This window comes from Camelus bactrianus, chromosome 27, assembly GCF_048773025.1.
Source record: "Camelus bactrianus isolate YW-2024 breed Bactrian camel chromosome 27, ASM4877302v1, whole genome shotgun sequence".
NCBI lineage: Eukaryota > Metazoa > Chordata > Mammalia > Artiodactyla > Camelidae > Camelus > Camelus bactrianus.
Genome location: NC_133565.1, coordinates 16,683,336 through 16,701,255, shown reverse-complemented (window position 1 = coordinate 16,701,255; position 17,920 = coordinate 16,683,336). Strand labels below are relative to the sequence as shown.

At 36.5% G+C, this 17,920-nt stretch overlaps 1 protein-coding gene across 2 annotated transcripts in view; it reads right to left on the bottom strand.

Moving 5' to 3' along the window:
- Positions 1-17,709, bottom strand: part of TTC23 (tetratricopeptide repeat domain 23) — an 82,078-nt gene extending 64,369 nt beyond the window's left edge. Inside the window, exons 1-2 of one of the 2 annotated variants that reach the window (XM_010962912.3) lie at positions 17,340-17,709; positions 2,006-2,205 (exon numbers count right to left, since the gene is read on the bottom strand). In XM_010962912.3, coding sequence (XP_010961214.2) covers positions 2,006-2,185 — 180 coding nt within the window. In that variant the 5' untranslated portion in view covers positions 2,186-2,205; positions 17,340-17,709. The remainder of the gene's footprint in view (positions 1-2,005; positions 2,206-17,339) is intronic. The other variant, XM_010962911.3, reaches the window with a different exon arrangement.
- Between the last annotated feature and the right edge of the window lie 211 nt (positions 17,710-17,920).

Sequence of the window (17,920 nt, the reverse complement as noted above, 5' to 3'; positions counted from 1 at the left end):
GCAAGAGGGCAGGCATCTGCAAGCCAGGGAGAGAGGCCTCTCAAGGCCAGCACCACTTGACCTTAGACTTCTGGGCTACAGAACCGTGAGAAAATAAACTTCTGTTGTTTAAGCCACTCAGTCTGAGGCATTCTGCCACGTCAGCCCTAGTGGCCTAATAATCACTGTTCCACACCCCCTGGTAGTTCACTTGTGCCTCTCCATCCCCCGAGCCCTCTCAGTTACCAGGTTTCACTGACTTATATATCCAAATTCTTATCAAAAGATCTCAGCATTTCTACTGACTCCGTCATAATGCAGGCTCTCATAATCTCTCACCAGGATTATTGCAAATATCTTCTGAACTGGGCCCCCTCCTCCAGTTCCCCTCCCTTCTTTTCCTCCTCTACCAGCTATGTGACGTCTGAGTGATGATTCCAGAAACTCAGACATGCTCATGGCACTCTCCTGCTTATAATCCTATGATAATCACCAGCACCCTACGGAGAAAATCTAAACTTTTCCTGGGTGTTGAACCCCCTCTGGGCCCCAGCTCCTGTCCATAAACCAGTCTCAATTCCTGCCCTATGTAATGACTGAAATAAAATCACACAACGTGAGAGTTGTAGTTTAGGTTTTATTTGGGGGCAAAATGAGGACTATAGCCCAGGAGACAGCATCCCAGAAAGCTCTGAGGAACTGCTCCAAAAAGGCAGGGGAAACTCAGTATTATATATGATTTTAGCAAAGTGGGGGGGACATGCAGTCAAGCACACATTTAGGCAGAGGCTGCTGCGAGTCATGAGGAGCAGATGTCACCATTAATGATTTCAGTGCTTCTTTAGATGTGAGGAGACACAAGAATTTGGGTCATAAAATCTTCCTCTGAAAACATCTAACTATCTGGAGGCCTGTTCTGCCAGTTTTCCCAGGACACAGAGCGCCTCATTCCTGATCTCCACCCTGAACTCCTATCAGGGAGGGTTGGAAGTCAGTGGCTACAGCGGCTCGTGATTTAATCCAAGCAGAATTAGATGGCAAGTGCCAACGTGATTCAACCCTTGTAGAGGCAGGCGGCAAGTGTCAATTTTTAGTTGGCAGTAACTAAAGCCTACATCCCAGATAGCTCGCCATAGTTCCCCAAATCGGCTTCATGCCCTCAGACCCTCAGCTCTTGCCCAACTGCTAAGCCGTCCCGGAACACCGCTGTCCTCTCTCTCACCCCGCAAACTCCTAAGCACTGTTATCAGTGGCGTCCAAGGAACTCCCACCCAAGAAGCAGGCCTTAATTGCTGTCGCTACACCAGCTCCAGGCTCCCCTCACTCTCTACGTTTTGCATCTATATCCCCGGAGCGTGTGTCTGTCATGGAACTTATTATGCTGGCTACCATTCTTTGTCCCCCTGTCTGTCCTCCCAGCCTGACCCTGAGTCCCTCTGAGGCTGAGGCTGGAGCTTTCCCAGCTCCTGCACAGGCACCTGGCACTACTAGGTGTCCAGGAAATCTTTGTGAAATAAATAGACAAATGGGGCCTGACACATAGGAGGTGGTAGAGAAATGCATAAGGAATGAATGAGTAATATATAAAAGTTTGAAGAGAGATGGGAAAGAAGTACACGGAGAACAAGAAGATTAAGAACCTAAGACATGTAAGCTCCCTGAGAGCTCCATCTGCTTTGTGTTGTATCCCAGGGCCCAGACCTGGCACGAGGAGGAGCTCGGTAAATAGTCACTGATTGATGGAAAGTGACTGTAGTAGGTCAAAGCAACAACCAGTCAGTCTAGTACACACTTGTCAGAGGTCAGGGCAGGCCTGTCTGTTCCTTTGTGCATTCACTCAGCAAGCACAATGCTGACCGTGCCCAGCACTGGGCTTGGACCCCTGAGGCACTACACCCACTCATGCTATGATAAAGGCACTCTCTTATATACTCTCTTGTACCAAGCTTCTGAGAGTAGGAACGTAACCTAAAATAGCCTACTTCTCAATTGCCAGAGCACATGTATAAAAAGAAAGGTTCCTTACCTCGTGACTGCTGGAATAGGACCTTGCTTTCTCTTCGCAGAGGTGCAGTTTCTCTCGAGGAGGCTGGAAGAGCGCTGTCTGAGGCAGCTTGTTTTGGATCTTCTTTCCAGGTGTCACGCTGACAGCAGCAACAATCTCATCCAGGTGGTTGGGTATGTGGGTTTCCTGTGATTCTTGCATATTCTTATATATATTATCCTCTAATTTTTAAATAAGAAAACAAAGGCATTAAGTGACAATTTCCATAGTTACTTTTAGAAATACACATTTTTCCTAGAAATTGAAGCTAGACACTAAGAAAATTTCAACACTCCCTATGACTTCTTTGAAATGAGTTACATTCTATCCAAAAAGATTCTAGTGGCTAGTACTGACCTCTTTCAGGCTGATTTCGAGTTTTAAGCAAATCAGACATTCTTTATTTAATATATATATGTGTGTATGTGTGTGTGTATATACACACACATACACACATACACACACTGACACATTTTATATATGATATATATAACATATATACGTATATATCAGAAGAAATCAGTTAAGCCCAAACGACTCTCAAAAAGCCCAGATTAGGTCACATGTACCCCCAAATGACCTTCAAGCAAGAAAAAAATGACATGTTAAACTTTCACTTCCAGTCAAGATGGAGTAAATAGGGATGAGATTTACCCTCTTGCCTGAAATAACCAACAAATCAACAAAAGAAACAAACAAGAAAGCCTCACAGGCAAAAAAGGTTTTCAGAGACAGGACTTCAGACTTGAGAGATGGAAAAAAGATACAAAGCAAGATCCCCGATTGTCTCAGCTTACTGCTTTGAGAAAGTTCCTAGAACATGCAGAACATGAAGGGAGGGGGCACCTAGAAGTTACCCTGTGGACTATCTGAGCTGAGGATACAGAATTGAGGGCTTGGGGAGACCAAGGTGCCTGGAGTTCACAGGACAGATTACTAGAGAGGATGGAGCTGCAGACAGGACCCCAGAGATTAGCACCCCTCAAGCATGGGGAGAGAACACTGATCAGTATATGCATAAGAAAACCACTTGAGTCTGGAGAAAGACTCCTCTAATAAGACTGAAAGGAACCGTGTCTAGTGCTCACCAAAGCTGGCAGTGCCTGTTCCCACTGACCAGACTGGAAAAACTCACAATTCATGAGGCACAGGGTGAAGTACTCAGAAGAGTTTTGTCTCAGGAGTTGGGAATAATTAGCTCCAGAGTGAGCACTGCTCAGCTCCACTTAATAAATCATAAAAGTAAGACCTAAAATGTTAAAACTGTTTCCAAGTAAATTGTAAAACTCAAGGATATTCATAGGAATACAAAAATAGCCAGCACCCAACAGGGTGAAATTCACAAAGTTTGACATCCAATCGAAGATCACCAGGCATGCAAATGGGCAAGAAAACATGGCCCATAAAGAGAAAAATAATCAATCAAAACTGATCCAGAACTGACCCAAATATTAAAATAGCAGAGAATAATATTTAAAGTTATTTTAATTGTATTCCATGTGTTTAAAAAGTTAAGCAAAGACATGGAATAGAAAAAGACCCAAGTTGAACTTCTAGATATGAAAATTATGTGTGAGATGAAAAATACACTGGATGGGATTAATGGCAGATTAGATATTACAGATAAAAAGATGAATGAACTTGCAGACATAGCCATAGAAAGCTCTCCCCCTCCTCTGCCTGCCTTGGATTGGAATCTCTGACAAATACAAGCAGTGGTGGGGGTGGCAGACTGACTCTCTTCTCATGGGAGTGATCTTTATAGAGGTGATGAGTTCAGAAAACACATAAAAACACTCAGAATAATACCCATGCGTATTAATATGGAAGGGAAAAAAGCACATGAGAAGAGAGTGAAGCAACATATTTAAAGTATGGAAAGAAAAAGTGGTCAAGATAAAATCCTGTACCAGTGGAAATTATCTTTCAAAAACAAAATCTGAAAGAATTCATCACCAACAGATTTGCATTCCAGCGACCTCAAAGAACGATTAAGGGAAATCTTTCAAAAGGAAAAAAAAAATAACAAATGGAAATCTAGATCCACACAAAGGAAGTAAGAGCAATGGAAATGATACACGGGGAACTATTTTTATATTATCTGAATCTCTTTCAAAGATAATAAACCATTAACAAAAAATAATGGACTGTGAGGGTTATAACATATGTGTAAGTAAAATATATGGCAATAGTTGCATAAAGACTAGGAGGTGAGAATGGAATTGTGAAGTTCTTATACTGTAGGGGGAGCGGTATAATATATTACTCGAGGGTAGACTGAGATAAGTTAAAAATGTATAGTATAAACCCTACAGCAACTATTAAAATGAAAAAAAAAAAAAACAAATAAAGTGTTACAGGAAACAAGCCAATAAAGGAGATAAAAATAATCCAACAGAAAAAAAGAGGGAAAAGGGAACAAAGAACAGCTGGGACAAATAGGAAATAAATAACAAGGTGATAAACTTAAATATAACTATATCAATAATAACATTAAATGTAAATGATCTCAACACCCCAGGTAAGAGACAGATATTCAGACTAGGTGAAAGTGCAAAACCCAATCATATGTTGCCTATAAGAAATTCAAAGGCAATCAGATCAAAAGTGAAAAGATGGAAAATAATATCCTAAAATTAGTCAAAAACAAACATGGAATATCCATATTAGTATCAAAGTAGATTGTACAGCAAAGAATATTAACATAAGGAATGTCATTTCATAATGATAAAGGATCAACTATTCAAGAAGACATAACCATCTTAGTGTTTATATATCTAATAACAGGTTCAAATATAAGAACCCAAACTGATGAAATATCAAGGAGAAATAAACAGATCCTCAATTATATATAGTCAGAGATTTAAATATCTTGTTGTCAATAATTGATACACCAAGTAGGCAGAAAATCGGTAAAGGATGTAGAAGACTTGAATTAAATCATCAACCAACTTGATTTGGCATATACCAGGACACTCTACCCAAAAAGCACAGAATATTCATTCTTTTCAAGTGCACGTATACATTAAGACAGAGTCTATCCTGGGTTATAAAACAAGTTTCAATAAATTTATAAGGATTCAAGTCATACAAAGTATATTCTCTGATCACAAAGGGATTAAGTTATAAATCAACAACAGAAAGAAAATGGAAAATGTCCAAATATTTGGAAACTAAATAACATATTTCTAAAACAAAACAAAACAAAACAAAACAAAACAAAACAAAACAAAAAAACCCATAAAACAACAAACCACAGGTCAAAACAGAAATCAAAAAGGATATTTGAAAGTAGTTTTAACTGAGTGAATATAAAAACGTAACATACAAGAAACTGAGAATGTCACTAAAGCAGTCCTTATGGGGAAATACACGGCATTAAATGCCTGTATCAGAAAAGTAAAAAGGTCTCAAAATCATGGTTAACCTTTACCTTCAGCAACTAGAAAAGGAAGGGCAAATTAAACTCAAAGTAAGCAGAAGAAAATAATTAATAAAATAAATAATAAAGCTAAATTCACAAATCAATTAAATAAAAATAGAAAAACAGTAGAGAGAAATCAATGAAGTTAAAATTTGGTTCTTTGAGACCAATAACCTCTAACTTGACTAATCAGTAAAAAAGGAGAGAAGACACAAATCACCGGTATCAGCAATGAGAGAGATGACATCACTATAGATTTTACAAATACTAAAAGATAAGTATGAGAATGTTATGAACACCTGTGCCAATAAATTTGAAAACTTAGATAAATGGAAAAATTCACTCAAGAAGAAAGATACCTGAATAGCCCTATACCTATGAAAGAAACTGAATTTGTATTTTTAAAACCTTACCAAGAAAACCCCCAAACAAGCAAGCAAACAAACAAAACCTCCAGGCCTAGATGGCTTCAATAATGAATTCTACCACATATTTAAAGAAGATATAATACCACTTCATCCAAAAAATTCAAAAAGAGAACATTTCTTAAACTCATTCAATGAGATCTTGATACCAAAACAAGATAAATACATTATAAGAAAAGAAAATTTCAGATCAATACGCCTCAGGAACATAGATGCAAAAATTTAAAACAGAATTTTAGCAAATTAAATACAGTAATCCATAAAAGGGAAACCATATCATGACCAAGTAGAGTTTACCTGAGGAATGCAAGACTGGTTTAACATTCACAAAGCAGTGAATATAATTCATAACATCAATAAATTAAAAAAGAAAAGCTGTACGATCATCTTGATCAATATACAAGAAGAATTTGCCAAAATCTAATATAATTTCTGACTTTTAAAAATCTTAACAAAGTAGGAATAGAATTGTACTTCCTCAGTCTGAAAGGGCATCTAGGAAAAACTCACAGCCAAATTAGTAAAAGACTGAATGCTCTTCCTCTAAGATCAGAGACAAGACAAAAGAGGTTTACTCTCAATTTCTATTTAACATTGTACTGGAGGTTCTAGTCAGTGCAATCAACTAAGAAAAAGAAATAAAAGGCAATCAGATCAGAAAGGAAGAAGTAAAACTGCCTTTAGTCACAGGAAGTATATCTCTAGCATCATCTATGCTGAAAATCTGATGCAACATGCAGGAAAATCTCCTAGAATAAGTGAGTTGAACATGGTTGTAGAATATAAAAGCACCATACAAAAATTATACTTCTATACATTAGCCGACAATCAAATTGAAATTAAAATACAATATTATGTTCAGTAGCATCAAAATATGAAATAAAGAATAAATCTGCATTATTTATTTCAAGATGAACATGACTTATCTAATTAAAACAGCAAAACATAGATGACAGAAATTAAAGAAGACCTAAACATTCACCTTGTTCATAAGTTGGAAGACTCAACATTGTTAAGATAATTCTCCACAAATTGATTTATAGAGTCAAAGCCTTACCAATTCAAATCCTTGCATGTTTTTCTTTTTAAATAGGAATCAACAAACTGTTTTTAGTGTTCATATAAAGATGCAAAGGACCTAGAACATCCAAAACAACTTTGTAAAAGAAAAACAGGACAAACCCAACTTTTTAATCAAGATTTATTATAAAGCTACAGTAACCACGGCAATTTGGTATTGCTGTCAAGATAGACAAATGGATGAATGCAACAGAATGGAGAGCCCAGAAATGGACACTGACATGTAAAAACAACTGATTGTTGACAAAGCTGCAAAGGCAATTCATTGGAGAAAGAATAATCTGTTCAATGAATGGTACTATAACAACTGGATGTTCTACATGTAAAACCAAACCAAAACAAAATAAAAATCTTTGATCCATACCTCACAGCATGTACAAGAACTAACTCAAAATGGAACATAGACCTCTATAAGAATAACTTTGTGACCTTGGATTAGGAAATTATTTCATAGCTATGGCATAAAAAAAGATTCATAGAAAGAATAAAATGACAAATTGGACTTCATCAAAATTAAAAATGTCTGCTCTTCATAAGAAATAGTGAAGAGTATGAAAAGACAAGCCACATGTTAGGAGAAAATACTTGCAAAATATGTATCTAATACAGAACTTGTACCTTGAATATATAAAGAATTCTCAAAACTCAACAATACGAAAGCAAACAGCTCACTATAAAAATAGGCAAAATATTTTAACAGACATATCAAAGAAGCTATATCGATGACAAATAGGCACATGAAAAAATGCTCAACATCATTAGTCACTAGGGAAATGCTAGTTAGAACCCCAATGAGATGTCACTCATAACAATTAGAATAACTAAAATGTAAAAGACTGACTATACTAAGTATTGATGTGAAGGTGGAGCAACTGGACACTGTTGGTAGGAATATAAAATGGTACAACCACTTTGGTAAACAGCTTGGCAGTTTCTTTATAAGTTAAACATACACCTAACATATGATCTGCCAATTTCACTCCTAGGAATTTACACAAAAGAAGCAAGCATATATCCATACAAAGACATGTGTACAAATGTTCATAGGAAATTTATTCTAATAGCCCAAAACTGGAAACATCCCAAATTCCCATCAATATAGTTAAGTGGATAAACAAACTGTGGTACAGCTATATAATGAAATACTACTTAGCAATACAAAGGAATGGATATGCTACAACATGAAAGTATCTCAAAATAGTTATGCTAATTGCAAGAAGCCAGTTCAAAAAGAGTACACACTGTATGAGTCTATTTATATAAATTCTAGGAAATGAAAATCAATACTTAGTGACCAGATCAGTGGTTGTCTCAACCTGGAGGGGGTGGGATGGGGGAGCTGTGGGCCAAGGAGGAGATGTGGGAGGGGTGGGGTGAAGAGATTACCAAGGTACATGAGGATATTTTGGGGGGTGATGGGTATGTTTCATTATCTTGACTGTGGCAGTAGTTTCATGTCAGTATAAATTCATGCGTGTTTATCAGATTGTACACTTGTATGTCAATTAATAAAGATGTTTTTTAAAAAAAAATGTATATGTATCAGGCTTTCAGAGATCCCTCTCCATCCATTCCACTCCCCATATGGATCTTTCAAACTCCAATTCTATTATTTACTATAGACAACTTATTTTACATTTCACCCTGTTGTCATTCATTTATTTATTCATTCAACAAATTATCTATTGCACTCCTATTCTAAGCAACGCATGAGACTGCTATGAGGAAAACAGTTACTCCAAGAAACAGAAAAGCTAGCAGGAGAAAAGATCAAGTATGCAATTACCACAGTACTGGGTGGTACAAATGCTGGGAAAGTGGGAAGTGGTAAGACTCCAGAAACATGAACCTTTTCTGTTGTGGCAACTGAGCCTGTTTGATTGAAAAGATTTCAGAGAGCAAGGACAGAGAAGGGAAAGCATACCAAGTAGAGTGAATAATTAGTGAAGGCTCAGAAGTGTTACGTGAATGGGTATACGACTCACTGCTGGTGGTTCAGTTTGGCTGGTATGTTCGGGGCTTAGAGGACATGGACGTAGAAGAGTGTTTTTCCAAACCAACCTCTGTGGTTCACTAGAGTCACAACACATTAGTGCATAATCTGTGAGGGAAGGTTACTGACAAAGATGATCAAATAAACTGGGAAACACAAATACTGGTTCCACAAAAGGAGGATTCTAGGATCAAGTAAACAGATAACCATGACCAGATTTCTTTACATTTTCTCAAAGGCTTTAACGTGGTATAATTCCTTGAGAATATACCACAGAGGGACATGGTATGCAATAGTCTCCCAAACTTTATGACCATGAAATCCTCTTTCTCTTGAGCATCTATTAAATCTTATGTGACTACATTTTTGAGTATCGCTTGGGAGACCTTTGAGGTAGAGAAAAAGTCGAAGGCTGAAGCTACATTGAGAAGAAGACATTGATTTCAGGCTAAGAGTCTGATTGACTATTTGGCAGGTAGTGGTGAGTCCCTGAAGGTTTTCATTAGGGAAAAAGAAAATGAAAATGCTCCTATGAGATGATCTGTAATTAGTAGACAAATATTATTATAACGGAAACCACATGAGACAAAGTGATTTTCAAACTTCAGGTATTCTAGTACCATCTTGACTTTTATCACACCTGTATTCTGCCTGCAATATTGTTAACTTTGTCTTTAAATCCACACACTTTTTAAAAACCTACTTACTTACTTCAGCTTCATCCTAATAAACAATAAATGACAGCATAAGTTTGATGTTATATTGTCTCCTAATACACATTAAAATAAAAACATATGTGCTAATATTTAAAGAGTTTGTGTTCCAGCTAATATCACAAAGTGCAAGGCTGACATAAAAGGATGTGATTTTCCTGGCCCATGCCACTTGCCACTCATTTCCTGAATTTAAATTAATCTAAAACATCTGATTATAAGACAACCACTAAGACACAACACTGCCATTAAACAATTACTTATCATCGGTTGTAACATGCATTTCAATTTCAGAGATGTTTAAATGCCAAAAGAAATGTGTATCTCTGAATCAATGAAATGAGGACTGTTACTTGCCTGACCTTTGGAAGCATTTGAATCAGTGACCTTGCTTTAAATATGTGCCTGTTTCAATGTGTGTGGCACCATATAGTAATACCTTCAGCACAAAGACACATTCTTCAGTTCACTTACTTTGAGCTACATGCTTGTCATCAGACACTTTATTTTTCTTTGTAATAGCCATAGCTGGAATCAGCCCAGGCCCTACACACTATCCTCTTGGTTTCAGCTTCCCAGCCTCTCAGTCAGTGCCCACAACTGCCAGTCAGACATACCAATCAATTGATGCTATTCCTTCTGCCAGACCTGCCCAGTAGAATGCTGAAGCACATGATCAGCACCAGATTAAAGCGGGAGGAAGTTGAGGTTTGAAGTGGGGTCTCAGTCTTCCATATTCAAGAGTTGATGTTCAAAAATGTAATAACTGGTATAGCAGGAGGGTCAACCAATCTGTATGGATGGCAACTATGCTGGGGTTGGATTCTGAAGGTCCCCTGCTGTTCCAGGTGTTAGCTTTTGGGTGCTGACGTGTGGGGAGCTGTAGTGAGGCTTGAGGAGGGGCAGGAACCCTCAGAATACTGGATCCTAGGAAATCACAACCATTATGACTGTATGAGAGTGTACTAGTTAAAAACCAACTTTGCCCATCGGTAAGCTGAGGCATCAAAAAGCTGTGAAATGGAAAAACATCCTAGAAAGACACAAAACACCAAAACTGAACAAAAAGGAAATAGAAAATCTGAAATCACTTAAATAAGTTAGTTTTGAAGATCAAAAACAAAAAAAATTATAAAATCAATTATAACTACAATAATCAGTAAAGGGATAAAAATAAAGATGTAAAATATGACACCAAAACCCCCAAATTTGGGGGGGGGTGAAGTAAAAAATGTAAATCTTGTAGAATGAATTTGAACTTCGAGGACTAACTATTTAAAACAAGTAGACATAGTTATAGGACAACATATATGAACACCATGGTAACCACAAATTAAAAACCTATGATAGATACACAAAAACTAGAGAGAAAGGAACACAAGCATACCTTTAAGGAAAATCATCACACCACAAGGAAAGAAACAAAAAAGAAGAAGAAATGAACAGAGAAGAACTACAAAAGCAACTGGAAAACAAGTAATAAAAGGGGAATAAGTACAATGATTACTTTAAAATGTCAATGGACTAAATGCTCCAATCAAAATACATAGGGTGGCTGACTGGATAATAAAATAAGATCCACCTATACACTGCTCACAAGAGACTCACTTCAGAAATGAAATCAAATTAACAATTAAAAAAAAAAAAACCTCCCTAAAAATGAAAGTCCAGGACCGGGTGGCTTCACCAGGGAATTCTACCAAACATACAAAGAAGAACTCATACCAGTCCTTCTCAAACTCTTCCAGAAGATTGAAAAGGAGGGAATACTCTCAAACTCATTCTATGAAGCCACCATCACCCTGATACCAAAACCAGGCAAAGATACTACCAAAAAAGAGAATTACAGACCAATATCACTGATGAACATAGATGCAAAAATCCTTACCAGAATATTAGCAAATAGAATCCAACAGCACATAAAAAGGATCATACACCATGATCATGTGGGATTTATTCCAGGGGCATAAGGATGGTTCAGTATTTACATATCAATCAGTCTGATACACCACATTAATAAAAGAAAGGATAAAAATCACACAATCATCTCAACAGACATAGAAAAAAGCATGTGAAAATTCAATATCCATTCATGGTAAAAACTCTCATCAAGGTTGTTACAGCAAAGGGGAGGGTGTAGCTCAAGTGGAAGAGCGCATGCTTAGCATGCAGGAAGTCCTGGGTTCAATCCCCAGTACCTCCTCTAAAGATAAATAACCTCCCCCCACCACCGGAAAAAAAAAAAGGCTGTTATGGGGGAACATGATCTCAACAAAATAAAGGTCATATATATGACAAACTCATAGCTAACATTGTACTCACTGGTGAAGAGCTAAAAGCCTTTCCTCTAAAATCAGGAACAAGACAAAGATGCCCACTCATACCTCTTCTACTTAACATAGTATTGGAAGTCCTAGGCACAGTAGTCAGAGAGGAAAAAGAAATAAAAGGCCTCTAACTTGGAAGGGAAGAAGTAAAACTGTCACTATTTGCAGATGATATGATACTATATACAGAAAACTCTAAAGTCTCCACCAAAAAACTTTTAGAACTAATAAAGGAATTCAGCAGAGTTGCAGATACATAATTAATAAATGAAATATGTTGCTTTACTATATGCTAATAATGAAATATCAGAAAGAGAAAGCAAAAAAAAAAAAATCCCATTTACAGTCACATCAAAAAGAACAAAATACCTAGGAATAAACTTAACCAAAGAGGTGAAAAATTTAAATCCTGAAAACTATAAAACATTGATGAAAGAATTTAAACATGATACAATGAAATGGAAAGATATCTTGTGCTCCTGGATTCCAAGGATTAATATTGTTAAAATGTCCATACTACCCAAACCAATCTCCATATTTAATGTAATCCCTAACAAAATAGCCATGAAATTTTTCACAGAACTAGAACAAATAAACTTAAACTTCACATGGAACCACAAAATACCCTGAACTGTCAAAGCAATCTTGAGAAAAAAGAAGAATGAAGGTGGAGGTATCACACTTCAGACTACTACAAAACTACAGTAATCAAAATAGCACGGCACTGGCACAAAAACAGAGACATAGATTAACAGAATAAAATAGGGAGCCCAGAAATAAACCCACACTCTTATGGTCAATTAATCTACAACAAAGGAGACAAGAATATACAGTGGAGAAAAGACAGTCTCTTCAATAAGTGGTACTGGGAAAACTGGACAGTTACATGTAAACAAATGAGATTAGAACATTTCCTCACACCATATACAAAACTAAACTTATAATGGATTGAAGACCTAAATATAAGACCAGAAACCATATAACTCCTAAAAGAGAACATAGGCAGAACACTCTTTGACATAAATCATAGCAATATTTTTTGGATCTGTCTCCCCAGGTAAAAGAAATAAAAATAAAAATAAAAATAAATAAATGGGGCCTGATTAAACTTAAAAGCTTTTGTACAGCAAAGAAAACCACTGACAAAATGAAAACAACCTACCGAATGGGAGAAAATATTTGCAAATTATATGATCAATAACTGGTTAATACCCAAAATATATAATTAGCTCATACTCAGTATCAAAAAACCCCAAACAACTGAACTAAGAAATAGGCAGAAGACCTGAATAGATATTTTTCCAAAGAAGATACCAGATGGCCAACAGACACAAGAAAAGATGCTCAACATTGGTAATGTTATTGGTAATAAAATGTTATTGGTAATTGGTTATCAGAGAAATGCAAATCAAATCCACAATGAGATATTACCTCACATGTCAGAATGGCTATCATCAAAAAAGACCACAAATAATAAATGTTGGCAAGGATGCAGAGAAAAAGGAACCCTTGCACAATGTTGGTGAGAATATAAATTTGTGCAGCAATTATGAAGAATGGTATGGAGATCCTCTAATTAAAACACTAAAAATATAACTACCATATGATCTAGCAATCCCACTCTTACATATTGAAAGAAAATAAAGCAAAAGATATATGCACCTGTTGTTCATAGCAGCAATATTTACAATAGCCAAGATTTAGAAGCAACCATCAGCAGATGAACAGATGAAGAATATGTGGTATATATACACAGTGGAGTATTACTCGGCCATAAAAAATAATGAAATTCTGCCATTTGCAACAACATGGATGGACCTAGAGGGTACTATGCTTAGTGTAATAAGTCAGACAGAGAAAGACAAATACTGTATGTCATCACTTACACGTGGAATCTAAAAATTAAAAGAATCAAATGACTATAACAAAACGGAAACAGACTCACAGATATGGAAAACAAACTAGTGGTTACCAGTGGAGAGGGGGAAGTGGGGAGGGGTGAGATAGGGGTAGGAAATTAAGAGATACAAACTACTATGTATAAAATAAGCACAGAGAAATATAGCTATTACTTTATAATAACTTTAAGTGTAGAACAATTTATCAAAATATTGAATCATTATGTTGTATGCCTGAAATTAATAATATTCTAAATCAACTGTACTTCAAAAAAGAGGAATGAAGTACTAACACACACTATAACATGGATAAACCTGAAAAACATTATGCTAAGTGAAAGCCAGATGCAAAATACCATACATTGTATGTTTCCACTTATATTAAATGTCCAGAAAAGGCAAATCTACAGAGACAGAAAATTTATTATTTATTTCCCAGGCTGAGAGTGCTTATAAATGGCACATGGTATCCTTTTACAGTGATGGACATTTTCTAAAATTGGAATGTGGTGACAGTTATACAACTCTGTACACTTTCTTAAAAAATCAATGAGTTGTATGCTTAAAATGAGTGAATTTTATAGCATATAAATTATACCTCTCTAAAGCTGTCGAAAAATAGCTATGAAACCACAATGCAGTTTGATATGTAATTCTGGCTTTTATACATCTTATAACTACAGGACTTTTATAAGATAAGACAGCTCTGATTCCCAAGAACAATGTGGCAGAGGCCCCCAAAATTTTGAAAACCAATCTTAAGTTAATATTCTGGCCCTACAAATAGATAGGTCACATGTCATTAGTGTCCGGCACTAATAGGCCTCAATAAATGTTACTGGTTGAACAACTAAACCATCTTCATAGTGTGATTTCCCCCCAAATATCTCATCTACCTGATATATGAAACTCAGTTGATTAGGGCATTTTTTTTAAATTAAAAAAACTTAAATGAAATGCCAATATCCCCAGGAGAAAAGCAGTTAACAGATGAGATAGTTGGGATCAGATAGGCTATGATGAGGTAAAAAACTAACTCTTAGATGCTTTACGCCCACCTGGTTTAGGAGTAGGGGCTGGAGATGGGGGTGGGGAGTGGGAATGTCTGATTCACAGTCTTTCAGAGACTCAGGTGGACCAAGGTTTAACTGTACATCAACAGGAGTCACAGTTGACTAACAGAGACTGAACAACTGTGGATGGACTTTTCACTAACACCGCCCATGGGTGACACACCTCACGTCCGCTAACATTTCATCTGCTCCCTAACTGCAAAATTAGCTGGGTATCCAGGGCAGTAAATGGAATATCTGGTGAGCGCTGCAGGCTGCCATGTTTGTCATCAGGGGCCCTGGTCTCTGGATTCTTTTCCACAGCTAGAGATAGCCTCCTTCTCCATCTATCTGATTAAAAATCACTTAACAAGAATTTAGGATAGATGACCTTCAGATTCTTTGAAGCAAGTTTTGAAGCAGGGCAAACAAACACTCTGCTTGTATCCCTGAAACACTTGCTTTTTTGGGAAGAGATGGTTCTTGATTCAGCTCTGTTTGCCCAATACTGAGGATAGTACCTGATACATGGTAGCAGATCACTGAGTGTATGGAATTGAGTTTTGTTTGAGATAAACAAGTCAGATGAAAGCCTATAGTCTCAGAAAGAATATCTCTCGTCTCCACATGCTGTTCTTTCATTTTTTAAAATTTTTCGGGGGGAGGTAATTAGGTTGATTTATATTTATATTTTTTAAAATGGAGGTACTGAGGATTGAACCCAGGACCTCACATGTGCTAAGCATGTGCTCAACCACTGAGCTATACCCTTTCCCCCCATGGTGTTCTTCAGTCACAGCTTTTTTGTTGTTGTTGTTGAAATTTCTTCAGTTCAGTTAAATACAACTAAGAAACACACTTAAATTCTGAGGGAAAAGAAGCAAGAACCGATGCAATGTAAACAACAATCACTTTTACTATTTTATTGCACTATTGTCACATCTAATAAAATTTATATCTGTAGTGCTGCACAAAAAAAATAAGCTCAATGCTTTAGAAGAATAGAAAGAAATGCATCAAGATTTATGCTATTCAACCATGTGAAGGTATTTGGATAAAATGTCTTAAGAGGCTGCTACCAACATGCACTCCATTACTTACAGTATTTAGACCCTTAGCTTCCAGTCTTTTCCTTGGAGTTATCTTAAGTTGCAATGTCAGCTTTATCCTTTTCAAATATTACTTTTAAAACCTAGGAACAAACTCCATAATTCTGGGAATTCTGACTCTTCTCTAACTTTTCATGCTTTTTTTTTTTTTAAACCAAGGTCACCAAATGAACCTTTGCTATGTGAGAGCTAATTATTCTTTAGTCGCACATATTTGCTAACAACTCACCCACTACCCTGGGATGCGGTTTCCTTATTTTCCACCTGCAGAAATTCTGCCCATTGCTCAAGCCCAGAATGGATCTTAACCTTATGAAACTCTCCTTGAATGTTCCTGCCATACTGATCTGAGTATCTGAAGCACCTATGGTCTATTAACAGTCATCTATTCACCAAAAACCATCCAGAGGTTTTCATTTAAATCTTTTGAGTCTCATTCTTCTAGCTAGAGTATGAACTTCTTCAGAGACTGTTTTATTTTTTTATATCCCCATATATGGATCAACAGAGAATCCTCAAGAAATATTTATTGCATACCTACTCTTAGGCCTTGTAGAGGTACAGACGTGCCATTAAGTATTATATTTATTAGTTGAATTAACATTTGAAGAATCTTTAAGATGCTATATTTTGGAATTACATATTGGACTTTGATCCTTAATCAATGTTGCTATTTCAAATATAAGTTTTAAAATACATTATTCTCATTTGTCAGTATTTTCCTAAACTTATATTTTAGTTTTAGTGAAAATATCATTTTTGAAAATATAAATGCTGGAATTCATTTTTTGAGAATTTATCCTTACATTCATTACTTACTGATTGTTTCATATACCAATATTATGTTGCCCTTGGTCATTAGCAGATCTGTCCCTGGATCTCCAAATTTATAGATACACACAAAACATGGGGCTAAAGGTGATAATAATTTTCCATTATATCTTTTAATAGATGGCTTGTCAATTATGCTAGGTATGATAATACACATAAAAAATCCTTTTCACTTGATAATTACAATAACATAGTAAGTGTTCCTTTAAAACCATATTAAAGCAACAACAAACCACAGCTTCTTGGAGTATAAAATAATCTATAATTAATCTTGTAAGTGTGCTCTCTTTACCATTCAAAAATCCACTGCTAATCTGGGAATAATGTTCTTCCTAAAGAGAAAAACACCCTCTGAAAATCTCTCTTTCTGCCACTCTTATGTTATGCTTGAATTTTGTCTGCTTTTCCTTTGACACTTACTCCTTTAAAACTAGCAAAAAAAATCAGAAAAGTCTAACTCTCACATCTCTCACTGTGTCGTAAAATCTTTTTGTCAGTTACCCTGCGTGCTTGAGAGGTGGTCCGTTTCTTTTTCCATCGAATTACACAGTTGTCTCCGCAGCCTGATTTGCCAGTTTGGTCCACGCTGTATCGGTTTGGTGATTCTTTGTACCGACTGATGACCATGAAAAAGTCGAAAGCGGAGCAGTTCCAGACTAAATTGGATCAGCCTTTTCCCGTAAAGCAACCTGGTACCTCACAGAATTCCAGGGAGAAAGAATGATAGAGCATGCACCAATAAGGAGTGGAGAAGAGGATTTTGTCGAAGTTTGCAACCCAATCCTTGGGAGCCAGAGGCGGGAATTTTAAAATGGGGTTGTCCTTTCCTTGGAATTTTCTTAAAGTGGTATCGCTGACTGTTGATGTTAAAGTTTGCCAAAGATTGCCAATCGCTAATTTAAACCAGAGGACTTTCCCCCTTTGCTCCGAGTGAGGAAAAATCTGAAAGTGATGCTAGACAAATTGAGAGAAGAGTGGTCGTAAGATAATACACTAATACAAAGAATCACATGGCTACTTTTGTGTCAATTTTAGAAGGCAGAAG